The sequence below is a fragment of the Myxine glutinosa genome, chromosome 2 (assembly GCF_964187855.1).
Source record: "Myxine glutinosa chromosome 2, kmMyxGlut1.1, whole genome shotgun sequence".
Lineage (NCBI taxonomy): Eukaryota > Metazoa > Chordata > Myxini > Myxiniformes > Myxinidae > Myxine > Myxine glutinosa.
In genome coordinates, this window is record NC_136262.1 from 99,361,050 (window position 1) to 99,375,340 (window position 14,291).

General features: G+C 42.7%; 1 protein-coding gene across 1 annotated transcript in view; it reads left to right on the top strand.

Moving 5' to 3' along the window:
* Positions 1-13,820, top strand: part of MSH3 (mutS homolog 3) — a 116,037-nt gene extending 102,217 nt beyond the window's left edge. The window contains exons 22-23 of the mRNA XM_078771346.1: positions 11,776-11,941; positions 13,052-13,820. Of these exons, the coding sequence (XP_078627472.1) occupies positions 11,776-11,941; positions 13,052-13,163 (278 nt within the window). The 3' untranslated portion in view covers positions 13,164-13,820. The remainder of the gene's footprint in view (positions 1-11,775; positions 11,942-13,051) is intronic.
* The last annotated feature ends 471 nt before the right edge of the window (positions 13,821-14,291 follow it).

Genomic DNA, 14,291 nt, shown 5'->3' on the forward strand with positions numbered 1-14,291 from the left:
TCACCGCAGGCAGGTAGGTGGTCTTTCTGTCTTCTACCGACTCCTCTCCGGCCTTGCACCCCCAGCTCTCTCTGTGCTCTGTCCCCCAAATATTCCTACAGGTCGCACTAGATCTGCCAGCAACCCTCTGATGGTTAAACTGCCGAAATCTCGGCTCTCTGCTCACCTTCACTCTTTCATTCCTCTTTTCTCCCGCCTCTGGAACAAACTCCCTCACTCCCTTCAATCCCACTCCTCCCTCCAGGTCTTTAAAACAGCTGTTCACCACCATCTCTTATCTTCCCCCATCCAAAACCTTGATCTTTTCTACCCCCGCTAATTCACCCCAGATCCACCTTGTTTGAAATTCCAACTTCTTTCCTGGAAGTCCTGGCAGTGTCCATATGTTTTATACCTCTCCCACCGCCCCCTTCCCATGCCCCCCCCCCCCCCCAAAGCCCTCGCCCTCTCTCAGATCTCTCGATGTCTCCATGTCTCTCGGTCCCTGCTCTCAAATGTTGTGTTTTGTGTCCTTCCCCCTCTCTCCCCATCTTGTCTACCGCTCCCGATGTTGTATGTTTTATGTGTCGGTTTGTCTTTCTGTGTGATTAATGTTCGCTCTTTCACGAGCCTCGATCTTGTATACAAAAACAAAAAAAACAAAAAAAAAAAAGTGGTTTCGGAGAAGTGGTTTTTAAAATAGAGTGACCGATGACGTTTTTTCCGCAAACTTTTATCCACATGGCTGGGTGATTATGTTTGTAAAATTTTGCATTGATCCATTCAGTGGTTCTGGAGAAGAAGATGTTTAAAGTCGATGACTTCAAAGGCAATGGCAGCCAATGTAAGTCAAAATTGCAAAAGCAAAATTCATGATGCACTGAGTTACATTGGTTTCTATATTAATAATTATTAATAAGTTAATCAGTTAATTAGTTGATTTGTTCATTATGAGAATTAACTTGATCAGTTAATTCATGTCTTCCTGTATCTTCTTTGCAAGCGCAACCTTGTCTCATGTTTTTTTAATGGTTTCATGGATCTATACTGTGTAGAAGGTTTTGCAGACAAGACAGCCAGCTTGATATTCCCTTTGAAGAACAATGTTCTGCACAATGCAACATCCTACACATTCAGAGCCAGGGCAGCAGTGTTGTAGGGAGATCATCTTGTTATAATAGAGCAAACGTATATGGTTATGTCGTTATGTCGCTATATTTGTCGCTATGTTTATATGCGACGAAAACGTCTTCTTCTTCTTCAAATAAAATTACCACCCTCTTAATTAACCCTCTTAATTGCGTTAAGACTGCTGAGACCCCTCAGACCTTTGACGACCCATTTATTTCCCCAAGACCCTTCAGACCACCAAGATCCCTTAAGACCCAAAATACCCTGAAGACCCCCAAAGACCCCAAAGACCCAAAACACCCCAAAGACCCAAAATACCCTTCAAGGCCCTGAGGCTCAAAAAGACCCTGAATATCCAAAAACCCAAAAGACCCCGAAGACCCAAAACATCCTGTAGACCCAAAACACCCCGAAGACCCAAAACACCCCAAAGACCCAAAACACCCTGAAGACCCAAAACACCCTGAACACCCAAAAGACCCCGAAGACGAAAAAGACCCCGAAGACCCAAAAGACCCCGAAGACCAAACATACCCAGAAGACCCAAAAGACCCTGAAGACCCAAAAATACCCAAACACCCTTAAAGACCAAGAAGAACCAAAAGACCCTTATGACCCAAAAGCCCCTGAAGACACCAAAGATCCAAAATACCCTGAAGACCCAAATGGCCCTGAAGACCCAAATGGTCCTGAAAACCCAAAACACCATGAAGACCCAAAAGACACGGAAATAATAATAATAATAATTCATTAAGGTCAAAGATGCCTACCCCTCTGAAACGACGTGTAGTGAGGCGCGTGGAACGCGCCGAGTTACGCTTGTATAACTAATCCAGGAAAGTTAAGCCGCTTCCCATTAGACGTGGTTGTACTTTTACCTTGATTATACTGATATTGATGAAATAAACTTGAATGTCAACAGGAAATCATCATGGAGTTATACTGTCTTTACCTTTGGGGGGATTTTTTGGTAAATTCCAATTAGTTTTTATTTATTTTTTTTGAACTGTCGACATTGAACAAGTTGTGCATGTTGAAGATCCTCTGCGCTTCCGCTTTTGAAACGAGGTTCCGAGCTTTCCCTGGACACGTGCTCATTTACAGATATTGAGCTGTGAATCGCACAGCGTTCTGCGGTCTAATTTTGGAGTGAAAGTGGCAGAAGAGTGTAAAATACAATTATCGGATGCACCGAGCACGGCTCCATTAACGAAATACAAGGTGAACCTGACGTGTGCGTAATAATCGCCAAAACATTCCCCCTGGATCCTGAAATTTAATTTCGCCCCGGAGCCGCTGCAGGACAGACGAGGTTATAGCTCTGGGCAAATGGAAAGCACCAAATGGTATGGAGGGGGTGTTTTCACTTACCTATGTCAAGACCATGCCACAAACACTGCACTGATGGTGTCCTAGTCCAGCGTGGGATGTAAAGTTGTAGATCTGATGCAGTGTAGTTTATCGCTCTGACAGCTCCGATGAAGTTCCACATCGAGCAACACCTATTAGAGATAATTTAATGAGTGTGGCATCATCCACCTGTTTTCAAAATGCCAGAGAACATGGAGGACTACAGCTCGCCCACTGGGCAAACATTGGACAGGTGTAGATGATGATTGCAGCTCTTGTTTTGACTGTTGCTTTAATGATTTTGGCTGGATTTAAAGGAGGAAAAACCCAGCATAAAGTACAGGGAATTTGAAAATTCTCACAGGACAAAGGCCCAAGTCAAGGATAGTGACGTCACGATTGAAGCATAAATCTGCCAGATGTAACGAACATTGTTCATTTTGAGTAAGGTGGTTCGAGCAATATGGCTGCCTGAGAGGGCGTGTGTGAGAAGAAGGAAGGTGGTTGGCTGAGGTTGTTTGCGAAAGGAAAAATGGTTGCCTGAGAGTGAGTGTGGCATCATAATGAAGATTCTTGCTTAAAAGCAGCCTGGTGTGAATATGAAAGTCGATTGCATAGCTGTGAAAAATCACATGACGACAAATGTGTTCTTTCATTTGAAGCGATATTTTTGCATTGCTTTGTAGTCGAATCATTTGATGTAGTAGCAAGCGGTGTAAATTTTGTGTTGAATGTACTTTTTTCTCAAGTCAAGGTTTGGAGTTGGACGATGCAATACATTAGAACCCATTCACCATTATGCTTCTCAAGCTGCTGCGCGGGGCCTCGCGGTTTGCTCTGGCTTTTGCTGCTCATGTGCCAGCATAATCTCTGAACCTTAATCTGCATGTTCTTAACTCGACTATAGAAGCGCCCATAGGAGGCAGTTTGTGCACATTGGGGACATGAACATTAGGCTCAGAAGGAGATCAAAGTGGAACCTGGTATTTGGAAATACAAGGAGAAAAGGAAAGGATGCAAGTGACGCCGTCACTGGAGGTGCAGCACGACATTTTTATTCACAAATCACTCATGTCTTCTTCCTCTCCTCTTCCTTTTCTTTTTCTTTCTCTTCCTTGTCCTCCCAATCGTCCTCCCACTCATCCTCCTGCTCGTCCTGCCACTCGTCCTCCCACTCATCTTTCCCCATCCTCCTTCCCCTCCCTTTCCCCCTTATTCCCTTTCCCCTTCTTCCCTTTTCCCCTCTGTCCCTCTCTTCCCTCCTTTTTCCCCTCTGTCAATTGTTATCCCCCTGTCCTCCTCTTCCCCTCTTCCCTCTCCTTCTCTCCCCCTTCCCCCTCTCGCTGTCTCCCCCACTCAACCTCTATCCCTTTCTTCCCCCCTATCCCCCTCCCCACCCCTCCTTTCTTCCTTACTGCCTTACCACACTTCCTCCACCAGGTGTGTGTTATCACCTCTCGGGGGTATTCTAACCAAACACAAGAAACAAGTCCAGTTACATTCAAAGTACACCGCCCCCATGCCAAATAAATAAATAACATCCTCCCGCGCAGCATTGCCGGGGAGCCTTAGGCACTCGGCGATACCGCCGTGCAGCACATAGACAGTATTGGGAGGGAGAGGTGTACAATAATTGATTGATTAATTGCATAATTAAAATCGATAAATAATTATCGTAAAATAAAATAACGATACGTAAATGGATGAGTTGTGTGTGTCGTTGGTTGTTATCTCCAAATGTGGGTTCCAGAAGGTGGAACCGAGCCCTCCCATATCTCGATGTATCCACCTTCTTGTTAAATAATTAATATCTTAATCAGTTGGCCAGTAGCACACCGAAACCACTCGTGTTTCATCCGAAGCTGTAACTTTTTGAAAATTAATCAAATAATTCATGACAGAAATTAAATAATTATTCGATTAATTGATTAATCATATAAATCAAAAATAACCTTTGCAGCCAAATCACTTGGTCATTGTCTTGTCCAAATATCAGCTTTTTAGCTCAAAAGGTACCTGAGATATTGCCCAGATGAGAAAGAAAATAAATAAGTGATTAATAATGAAAATAAATAAATGAATGAATTGAATGATCGTTTTAAGGCCATTTTCCCCCGCTAGAGCGGGGGTTATCCGCTCTTGCGTGGTTCTGGATTTAGGCCGTTTCACTATTAGTAGGGTTGGTCGAGGGGGTTTGCGTGCACCCCTGGAAATTAATTTCTAAAGGACATTGTTATATTGGAAAAAATGTGTAGAAAACGATTTGCTATGTTAAAAAGGTGTGAGGATGTCCCACGTGCCATTTTTATGCAAATTAAGCCGCCATTATGGATAAATCTGTTATTCACCATATCTCCGCCAATATTACAGATAACTGAAAAACAAGGTGTCTAGACCCATATTTTGAGGGTCAAAGATCATTATAAGACCAGTCTTGAAGTGACCACATGTGTCCTTGGCATGTAAAATATGCAAATTAGTGCCGCCATCAAACACATAGGGTGTTTGAGGGTTATTGATGGAAACGCATGTAATTTCACAAATAGTGTTATTTTAAAATATTTATTATTATGGTCGTCTTATTATTGGTGACTCGGCCTACTCTCTCATTCCAGAGTAACAGTTGTGGTAGAAGTGGACATAAGCCATCATGCCCAAACGAAAACGTGATGGGAGTGCTGATCCTGCAGTCCCCCAAAGCACCCGCAAAACACCCTCTCCACCTACATGCATGCATGCTTCATGTGCTATCCATGTCTGATCATGGCCCTTTTACAACCCTGAGTAAAATCAAAGGAACTGCAAGTGAAAAACTGCAGCACCTTCATAGGATCTGGGACCGACGTCTCCGCCAGTCACATGAGTCCCCCTATCGTACCAATCAGTGTGCGACCAGATCCCCGCAACTCTCCCCGATGACCTGGAAAGTACTGGGTATCACCGTCAGTGTTATCAGCGTTTTACTGGCAACCTGCATCTTCCGGGAGATGAGATCGAACCAGAAGCATCAACCTCGCTATTGCATTCCCCCCGTAAACATTCTGATGGATCCGTCTTCCCACCAGAGTGCATTTTCTGTGAGAAAGTAGAGATCAAAGGTGTTGATCGCAAAACTGAGCGAGCTGAAAACTTCTCATCTTGGAAGAACAAAGAAAATGCATGGGAGCAAATCGAATCACGGGCCGAGAAAATGGGTCTATTTCGACTCCATCGACTGGTGAAAAGCACAGACCTCTTTGCTGTTGAGGCCAAACACCATCCATCATGCTTGAGATCCTTCTGCACATCATTCGCTAACTACGAGTGCGGGATTAACAGAGCAAAAGAACCAAAGTATATTGAACACGCTCACATGTCAGTCGCCCATGAGAAGGCACTCGTCTCAGTACAGGAGCACATTCAAACTCATGTCGTCCAGCAGAATGAGGTCCTACGGCTATCTTCCTTGCGCTTGCTATATATTGAAGAACTGAAATGGAATGGGTACGAGAACGAGAACTATCGCTCTGAGAAACTACTGAAACGCCTACAGAATGACCCAATCAAGGATCATGTCTCCTTCATGAAGGTCGATCATGACAAATTTGATGCCATTTCATTCTGGCTCGTGTACAGTTCGAATATCTCTGTTATTGATGCTCTTGCACGAGCTTACACTCTCGGAAGCACAGATGAATACCAAAACGCCGCTCTCCTTCTTCGTGGTAATATTCTACAGGCTTTCAGAGGGTCCCAAAGCCTACCGTGGCCGCCAACATCCGACGACATGGAGCTCAGTTCTGATAAGCTTCTACCTTCAGACCTCGTCCGGTTCCCCAGCATGGTTATGTCCGGCAAGGAAGATATGGAGATGAGCGAAAAGATGAAACGCCTGGTATTCTCCATCGGGCAAGACATATGCCATGCAGTGTCAGAGGGAAAATGGAAGTTACCAAAACACATGCTTCTCTGTGTGACTGTCAGGCACTTGTTCCGTAGCAAGCAGCTCACCAAGATATTGCACAGGCTTGGCCACTCCGAGACCTACGATTTTGGTTTGGAGATGGAAACCGCCCTGGCCAAGGCCCTAGATGAAGTCTCAACCTATCTGACGCCCCAAATCGTGACGGGAGAGGGCAACGTGGTATTTCATTGTGAGTGGGACAACTTGAATAAAATCACTACGAATGTGCACGTCAGCAACATTGTCAACAGTGCTGGGGGAATCATGGTGCAGGAGGTCAAGCCTGGGATTGATCTCCTGTACACTATTGATCATGAAGAGGAAGATGATTAATGATGAGGAGGAGGGAGAAGAGGATGAATTTGACTTTGACAGTTTTGATGAAAGCGATGATGAGTGAAGCATGTGATAGTGGAGAACACTGAAATTTCGGTGGAGATAGAGCGTCAATTCAAATTTTCGATAATTCTGGCACTCTTAATTTCCATGTTAACATGCCAAGGACACATGTGGTCATTTCAAGACTGGTCTAATAATGATCTTTGACCCTCAAAACATAGGTCTAGACACCTTATTTGTTCAGTTATCTGTAATATTGGCGGCGATATGGTAAAAAAATAGATTTTTTGGTAATGGCGGCACTAATTTGCATATTTTACATGCCAAGGACACATGTGGTCACTTCAAGACTGGTCTTATAATGATCTTTGACCCTCAAAATATGGGTCTAGACACCTTGTTTTTTCAGTTATCTGTAATATTGGCGGAGATATGGTGAATAACAGATTTATCCATAATGGCGGCTTAATTTGCATAAAAATGGCACGTGGGACATCCGGACAACTTTTTAACATAGCAAATCGTTTTCTACGCATTTTTCCGATATAAAAACGCCCATTAGAAATTGATTTCCAGGGGTACACGCTAACCCCCTCTACCAACTAGACTATATGAGGGGGTTGCTGGCGGACTGTGCGTTTTTGCAGATATCTAGGGGGACAAATCATAGAGAGGGTAGAGGGAGTCACAGAAGTCCTTTGCAGAAGTACCATGGCTGGTGGGGGATGTACCAGTACCAACACCCAGCCACTTAGCATGGTGACAATTGAAATCACATATGAGGAAGAGAGAGTTAGGATGACTGATTAAAAGTTGGTCCTCCATGTCGTCAGAGAGAGAGAGAGAGAGAGAGAGAGAGATGTCGATGTAGATGTAGATGTAGATGTAGATGTAGATGGAGTCATAACTATTGGGAGGATGGAACAACACACATACAAATATGAGGTGGTAGTGGAGGGAAGTCGTAGCCAGAAGTACTCCTGCAGTTTGGGAGGTGTAAGAGAAGAGCAGTACACGGAGGCTTGGGAGGCAGGCGTTGGTATATACACGTAATAATTAATGATGGGAATTGGTGAGAATGTAGTATGCACCAATGTAGATAAGCACCAAGTCTAGACGATGTGCAAGCGACTCGTCGTGCCTTGCCACTTAGAGACCGCTCAATCTCCAAGAGGACACAGTCTGAGTGTGAGTTAACAAACTACAATACACATTGCCAGACAATGTTGGGAATTAGCTCTCTAATAGTACAGAATAATGAATCAATACTATTAGAGAGCTAACCCCCAAGACCAGTAGTGATTCCTCACATCCTCTCTCTCCCCCTCATTTCCTGCTCTTTCCTCTGCGTATCGTGTCCAACTGTCGCCCCACTGTCAGTTTATCGCCACGCTCTTACATGAGCCTTGATATTATATCGAAAAAACACAACCAATAAGAGAGCTTGGGTGGACAGAGGACGGTTAAGGGTGTAGAAAAAATCACAGAAGTGGAGAATATGATAAGGTTGTGGCGCATCGAGTTGCCACCTTGAAGCCCTGGAGGGAAGAATGTGATTGCACCATCGGAGTAATGCAATTCCACGAGCAGCAGAAAATGGGAACAAAGGACACGAGGAAGGACATAAAAAGATGTTTTCACATTCTGCAGGCCTAAGCTGTGTTGTACTGAGTTTGGAGATTACTGGTGTCTCAATCTTGGCATTAATGGAGGTTCTTCATTCTCAGACTTCAATTTACCTTGTTAGCGCTTAGGATAGAACGGAAGTCTATGTATCAATACTGTTGTAACAAGTAGTTGGAGTCTACTAGTGTGTGTCATCCTTACACCCATAAGTTGTGATATAATCTTATTCTGTCAATGCACATTCTGAGAACTTGTCTCGTGAAAGTTACACTTTACCTAAAACCTGATGCGTCGTCGTTTAATGTTCTTTCCGCTTCTAATGCTGATAGGTATGATATACCTGTACTTGGTCGCACGATGATCCTTCACGACATGAGATTTCACTTTGTGTTTGCAAGTGTCGATGCGAGGACAAAAAGTCGATACCAAGATTGAGATTTATGCTTTCAAATGAAAAGCATTACATGAGGAATTGATTGCGTGATTGAAGCACTTTTCTTTAATTTGGAAATGTCAACACTGTTCATCCATATGATATTCTCCATGAAAATTAACCCAATGCCTCTTTCGACTCCCCTATGAATCTTTGTGAACGCTTCGCAATAAACCGCCGCATGCTACACAGCCATTATCACACGCCTCCATTGTCCCAAGGTAGTGCAGCAGGTGTTTAGTTTTTATAAATGTTTATTGTTCCACATATCTGTTGCCATGGAGACAATTGCTTAATGAGACTTCCTGGAAAGCTTCCAAATCAGAAGGATGGAGTAACAGCGGTTGCAATAATCCTTCCACTGTGTTTAGAGTTCATAAAATTGCAACAAAACTGTGTTTGGATTCACAATGAGTGTTATGCATTGGAAACACTCGGGTTTTCACCAATTTGGTGTGCGTGAGGATATTTTGGAGCCAATCCATTGTTACTTGCAAAATCAAAGATTTTTAAAATTATATTGGTCGGTCGACATTGTTATTCTGTCTGTCTGTCTGTCTATTTGTTGCATAGGAAGTCACAACTGAGAAGCCTATTGATTTTGAGGTCATAGGTCAAAGACAGCTCGAGGTCAGATTTCTAAAATCATCATTTTTCACCCGATTGACTTGAAAGTTGAACAGCATTTGCATATTGGGTCACTGAATTGGGAAACTAACTATTTTTTAGGTCAAAAAGTCAAAGGTCACCTCAAGGTCAAACTTCTAAAATCATTAATGTTCATCTGAAAATGGTCAATTTTCATCCTATTAACTTGACAGTTAAACAGCAATTACATAGTGCATCACTGAATTGGGAAAACAACTATTTTTGAGGTCAAAGGTCAACAAGGTGAAACCTCTAAAATCATCAATTTTCATCCAATTGACCCGAGGTATGATTGAGATCATCAATTTAAATCATAATGAAATGGACAATTTGATGTCTCCATGGCAAACTTTTTTTCTGGGGGCAGGGGGTGTATTTTGCAAGTATCGTTCTCTGCACGACTCTTTCTTGTTTACCTTTTTGGTGGGGGGGGGGGGGGCAGGGGGCGCATTTTGCAAGTATCGTTCTCTGCACGACTCTTTCTTGTTTACCTTTTTTTTCCAATTCCATTTTTGTAACAGCCTTCCTATTCGAAATTGCTCTGGATTCCTACACCCCGTAGATGTTGTGTGTATAATCTTACAAGCACCTCAACCTTTTATTTAACGATCTAAGCGAGGTCACAGATCCTTCGGAATGACCCTTGTAACAGAGGTGTTCACAGTCACAGCAGGTGTGGCATGTGCGGCCGGAGTGGCTGTGACAATGAATTATCGGCATTGAAAGTATGCTGAGTTTGTAACGACCACAATGTTTTTGAAAAATAAATAAACAAACCTTGTGATTGCTTTGTTTGACCTGGGTTATAAATGTCATTTATATAATTCTGTATAGTCGGCCTGGTAGGATTGCTTGGAAGTACCCACACTGGCCTCCAAGCTGTCTTGCCTACTTTCAAATCCTGACCCAGCTATAAACTGTCATCCCAGTGCTTCCCAGGTAAGATGATTCATCAATGTGTGTGCCGTCCCTAGGTGGGACGTTAAACAGTCTGTTAGCATTAGTTGGTCGACCTTAAAGATCCCACGGTGTCCTTCACAGAGAGTAGGCGAGCTATCACAAGCAACCTGGCCGAATTCCAAATTCCTGCCATAACCTTAGTCAAAAATCAGGCCTGGCCAGTTGGTTCGTGAAAGACTTGGGCCAAGCTTTCCTTTGGTCAATCCCACAAGAATCGTGGGAATAATTATGGATGTTAAAGAAGTAGTAGAATTCTGTGACGTGCATGTCCACCTTCAGGTTGTGATCTGGAACATTTCTCTCTGGTATGACACAGTTTAATGGAACACTATTTGCTTGAACTTCACGTTGTTGAGAAGATGAATTGGTGTTTGTAAAGTCTGAATGGCCTGCATGGTTTTGCCTCATTAGCTGAAGCAAATCGAACTTTGCACTTTAATTTCCTTGTGGTATTTCCCTGTAAATCATGTTGACTCTTATGACGAAAACTGGACGCAGAATGCCTCGTCTGTTCATTGTTTGACCTTCTTGGTGCCTGGACATGAATGCCAGCTTAATCTCAGGGATATCGATTGTATATCAAATTGCAGGCCAAATGGCATTGCCATTTGTTGCCATTTTGCTCTGTAACCGGTTTGCAAAGCTAGAGATCACTCGACCAGTAAAACTCTAGAGTTATAATTTAAATAGCACCTTGATTGTAATGAGATATCTATTTATTTTAAACATCTTGTGCTTTATTTTATCGGTTTTGTCTGGCATGTTCATGGGTTGAGGTTTGTGAAAGGTGGTGATTTGTCTGATCTGTGAGAGGACTTTGTGGTGCTTGCCTGATGGCCTCGTAAACAAATTGTTTGCCTGATATTGTGTTGATTATACATTATAAACCAGATAAGGTTGAGTACATCAAGGGCATGACATGCCACAAGTTCTACCTTCAAATCACAATTTTTTTAAAAAATTTTTATGTTGGAGGCTCCAGGCACAGACTGTGTAGCCCTCATCGAGGTCAGGCCTTAAATAAAGAGAAGAAAAGTGTATGATGAAAAGTGTATGACGTTTGTTTGCGAGAAAGAGAGATGAAAGCTTGTCCGACAGCTGTAGTTTGAGTGAGACAGAAAGTCAGACCAGCAATCCTGACACGGAGAGTGTAAGATGGTTCCGGGCACCACTTTAACACTCATAAGTCAGGACGGTAGTACCACCCTGGGCGGTTGCTGTCTACAACCTACAACCTACTGCCTAATAATATGGTGTCATTTTTTAAAGCTTAGCATTTGGCATTTTGTTTTCAGCTCGACATTTGGCATATTTTAATGCATACCTATGTAACAATGCGCATACTTGGTTTGCACACCTCCCCCAGGTGAAGAATCCTTCCAATCGGTCACGTTTTTGTACCAACTGACAGAAGGACCTGCAGGCTGCAGTTACGGCCTAAACGTAGCTCGTCTGGCCGAAGTGCCAACCTCTGTGCTAGTCAAGGCTGCTCGTGAGGCTCGCCTGCTGGAGGAACTCGTTCGTGCTACAAGGTATGCTCCTAAAACCAGCCATAAATATCTCGTGAAGGCCTTCATGCCAATGCTCCATGAAAGGCTGTCCAGCAATAGTTTGTTTTTTTTACACTTCCCAGAAAGCTTTTATGGAAGATGAGGAAAAGTGCAATTAGAAACACCGGAAATAGCTCGGTGCAAAGCATGCATTTCTTCTGGTTGAGTCTTCTTGGACATTTTAAAAAATCTCTGCCACCGAAGGTGGACGGAGAATATGTTTTCACCCCTTCCTGTTTGTCTATCTGTTTCTTTATCTGTGAACAGGGTATCTCAAAAAGTTGTGGAAGGATTCGGACGAAATTTGGTGGACAAGTTCGTTGTGTGACAAGGACAAAATGATTGGATTTGGTGAAAATCTGGATCCGGATACTACAACTTATTAAGTGATTCCTCACCATTGAGAGATAGGGCCAAAAACGATATCTCAAAAAGTTATGGACGGATTTGGATGAAACCTGGAGGACAGGTTGGATGTGTGATAAGCACAAATTGATTCACTTTTGGTGAAGATCCAATACCGGTTCCAGATAAGATTTTTAAAATTTTCAAAGTGATTCTTCACCATTGAGAGATGGGACCAAAAACAATATATAGCAGGATATCTCAAGTTGTGGACGAGTTATGATAAAACTTAGTGGATAAGTTGGTTTGGTGACGAGAACAAGTCGATTAGATTGTGGTTCAGGTCTGGATACAGATCTGGCCGATCAGTGGGATACAAAACGTAAACTGTTCAACCTGCGGTGGCATGTGCTCTGCCGAGTGCCGTTCTCGTGTTTTTTTTGGTTTGTTTTTTTTTGTTTTTTTTGTATACTGAATCGAGGCTCGTGAAAGAGCTAAATCAACCAGACAAACAAAATATATAAAAAGAGGGAGCGGAAGACAAGATGGGGAGAGAAGGGGAAGCGCACAAACACAACATTTGAGAGCAGGGAGATGTGTGGGGGGGAGGCGGCGTGGGAAGGGGGGGGGGGGGGGGGAGGGTGTTTCATGCCATCCTTAGTCCAAACTAAAATCTTACAGCGCTTTAAGCAAGATGTCAGAAGATAACAATGTGGTGCTTACAAGGATTTTTATGTCTATTTTTAGGGAGAGAATAAAGCTGTTTACAGATATCTGGAGATTGTCTGGAGAAGGTACGACAGACAAGCTGAGGAACCTTTTGAGAGAAAGCCTCGTTGAGAGTGAATTTAAAATTTGAACATTTGGGGTCCATGCATGTCCGGTCTTCTTTTCCCATAACATCAAAATGTCTCCATGGGTTTATCAGGATTTGCAAATCATGGATGGTAAGGTGACGACTGTCCACTGAAACTTTGATGGTGAAGCAAAGGTTCAATCAAAGGCATAATGGATAAAGATTTAAATTTGGATGGCTGATCAGATGAAACATGAAAAATTGGATTGTGGGAAAGAATATTTTTCACTGGATTTTGATGATGGACTCATACAATGGCCTGGAATAATCTTCTGTCATATAAGTTCCAGCCTGTAGTTAACTGACTGCTTATTTTCATTGAAAACACCACTTAGTCTGAATAACTAATGGCATTTTCACAGTTGTTTTCTGTTATTGTACAGAATTGCTTTGATTGTTGTGGCATGTGAATTCCTGTTGTTATTTTTGATTCTTGCTTTCATGCGCAGGGACAATACAGGTGGAAATGTGTCTGCTATTCAAACAAACGTGCTTTAATGATCAAAACATTCGATAGACAAACTTGATTTGTTCAAAAGTTACTGTACATGTTGTGCAGTGTGGGAGTTTTTGAGCAAATTTAGTTTTATATCATGTGGTTTGAATGGACACCGATGAACAATAAATTGCAAGATGAACAATAAAGATATTTTCACTCTATTTTCTGGGGTTTGTTATTGCAGTCATTATAGTTTTGGAATTTCTGATGGGATGTGCAAGCCTCCAATGCTGTTTTAACCTTTTTGTTGTCATAAGTTGTACAAAGTTGATTGACTCGCAAGATCTTGATCGGGGCGGTCACGGATTTTCGAAGCTGTTCCACGATCTTCGCGCACGCTCGAAGCTAAGTCATTGTTACATTTGTATTCTTGTCTAAACTGTTTATCTTACGTGTGTGTACCTTTTAAGTGTCCCTCGGAAGTTTTATCGGGGTTAATCTTTCATACTTGTAAAAAATAGTCGAGTATCTCGTGCCGCACGCGGCCACACGGCCTAGTTGTTGAAGCTTCCGACCTGGAGGCTTGGTTTCTCTCCGGGCATCCAAAGTGGTTATTTTTTCATTCGTGTGTTTGTCAAATTTCAACTCGTTACTTTATCGTCCATGCTTCATTGTTTGTTTATAGTTAGTTT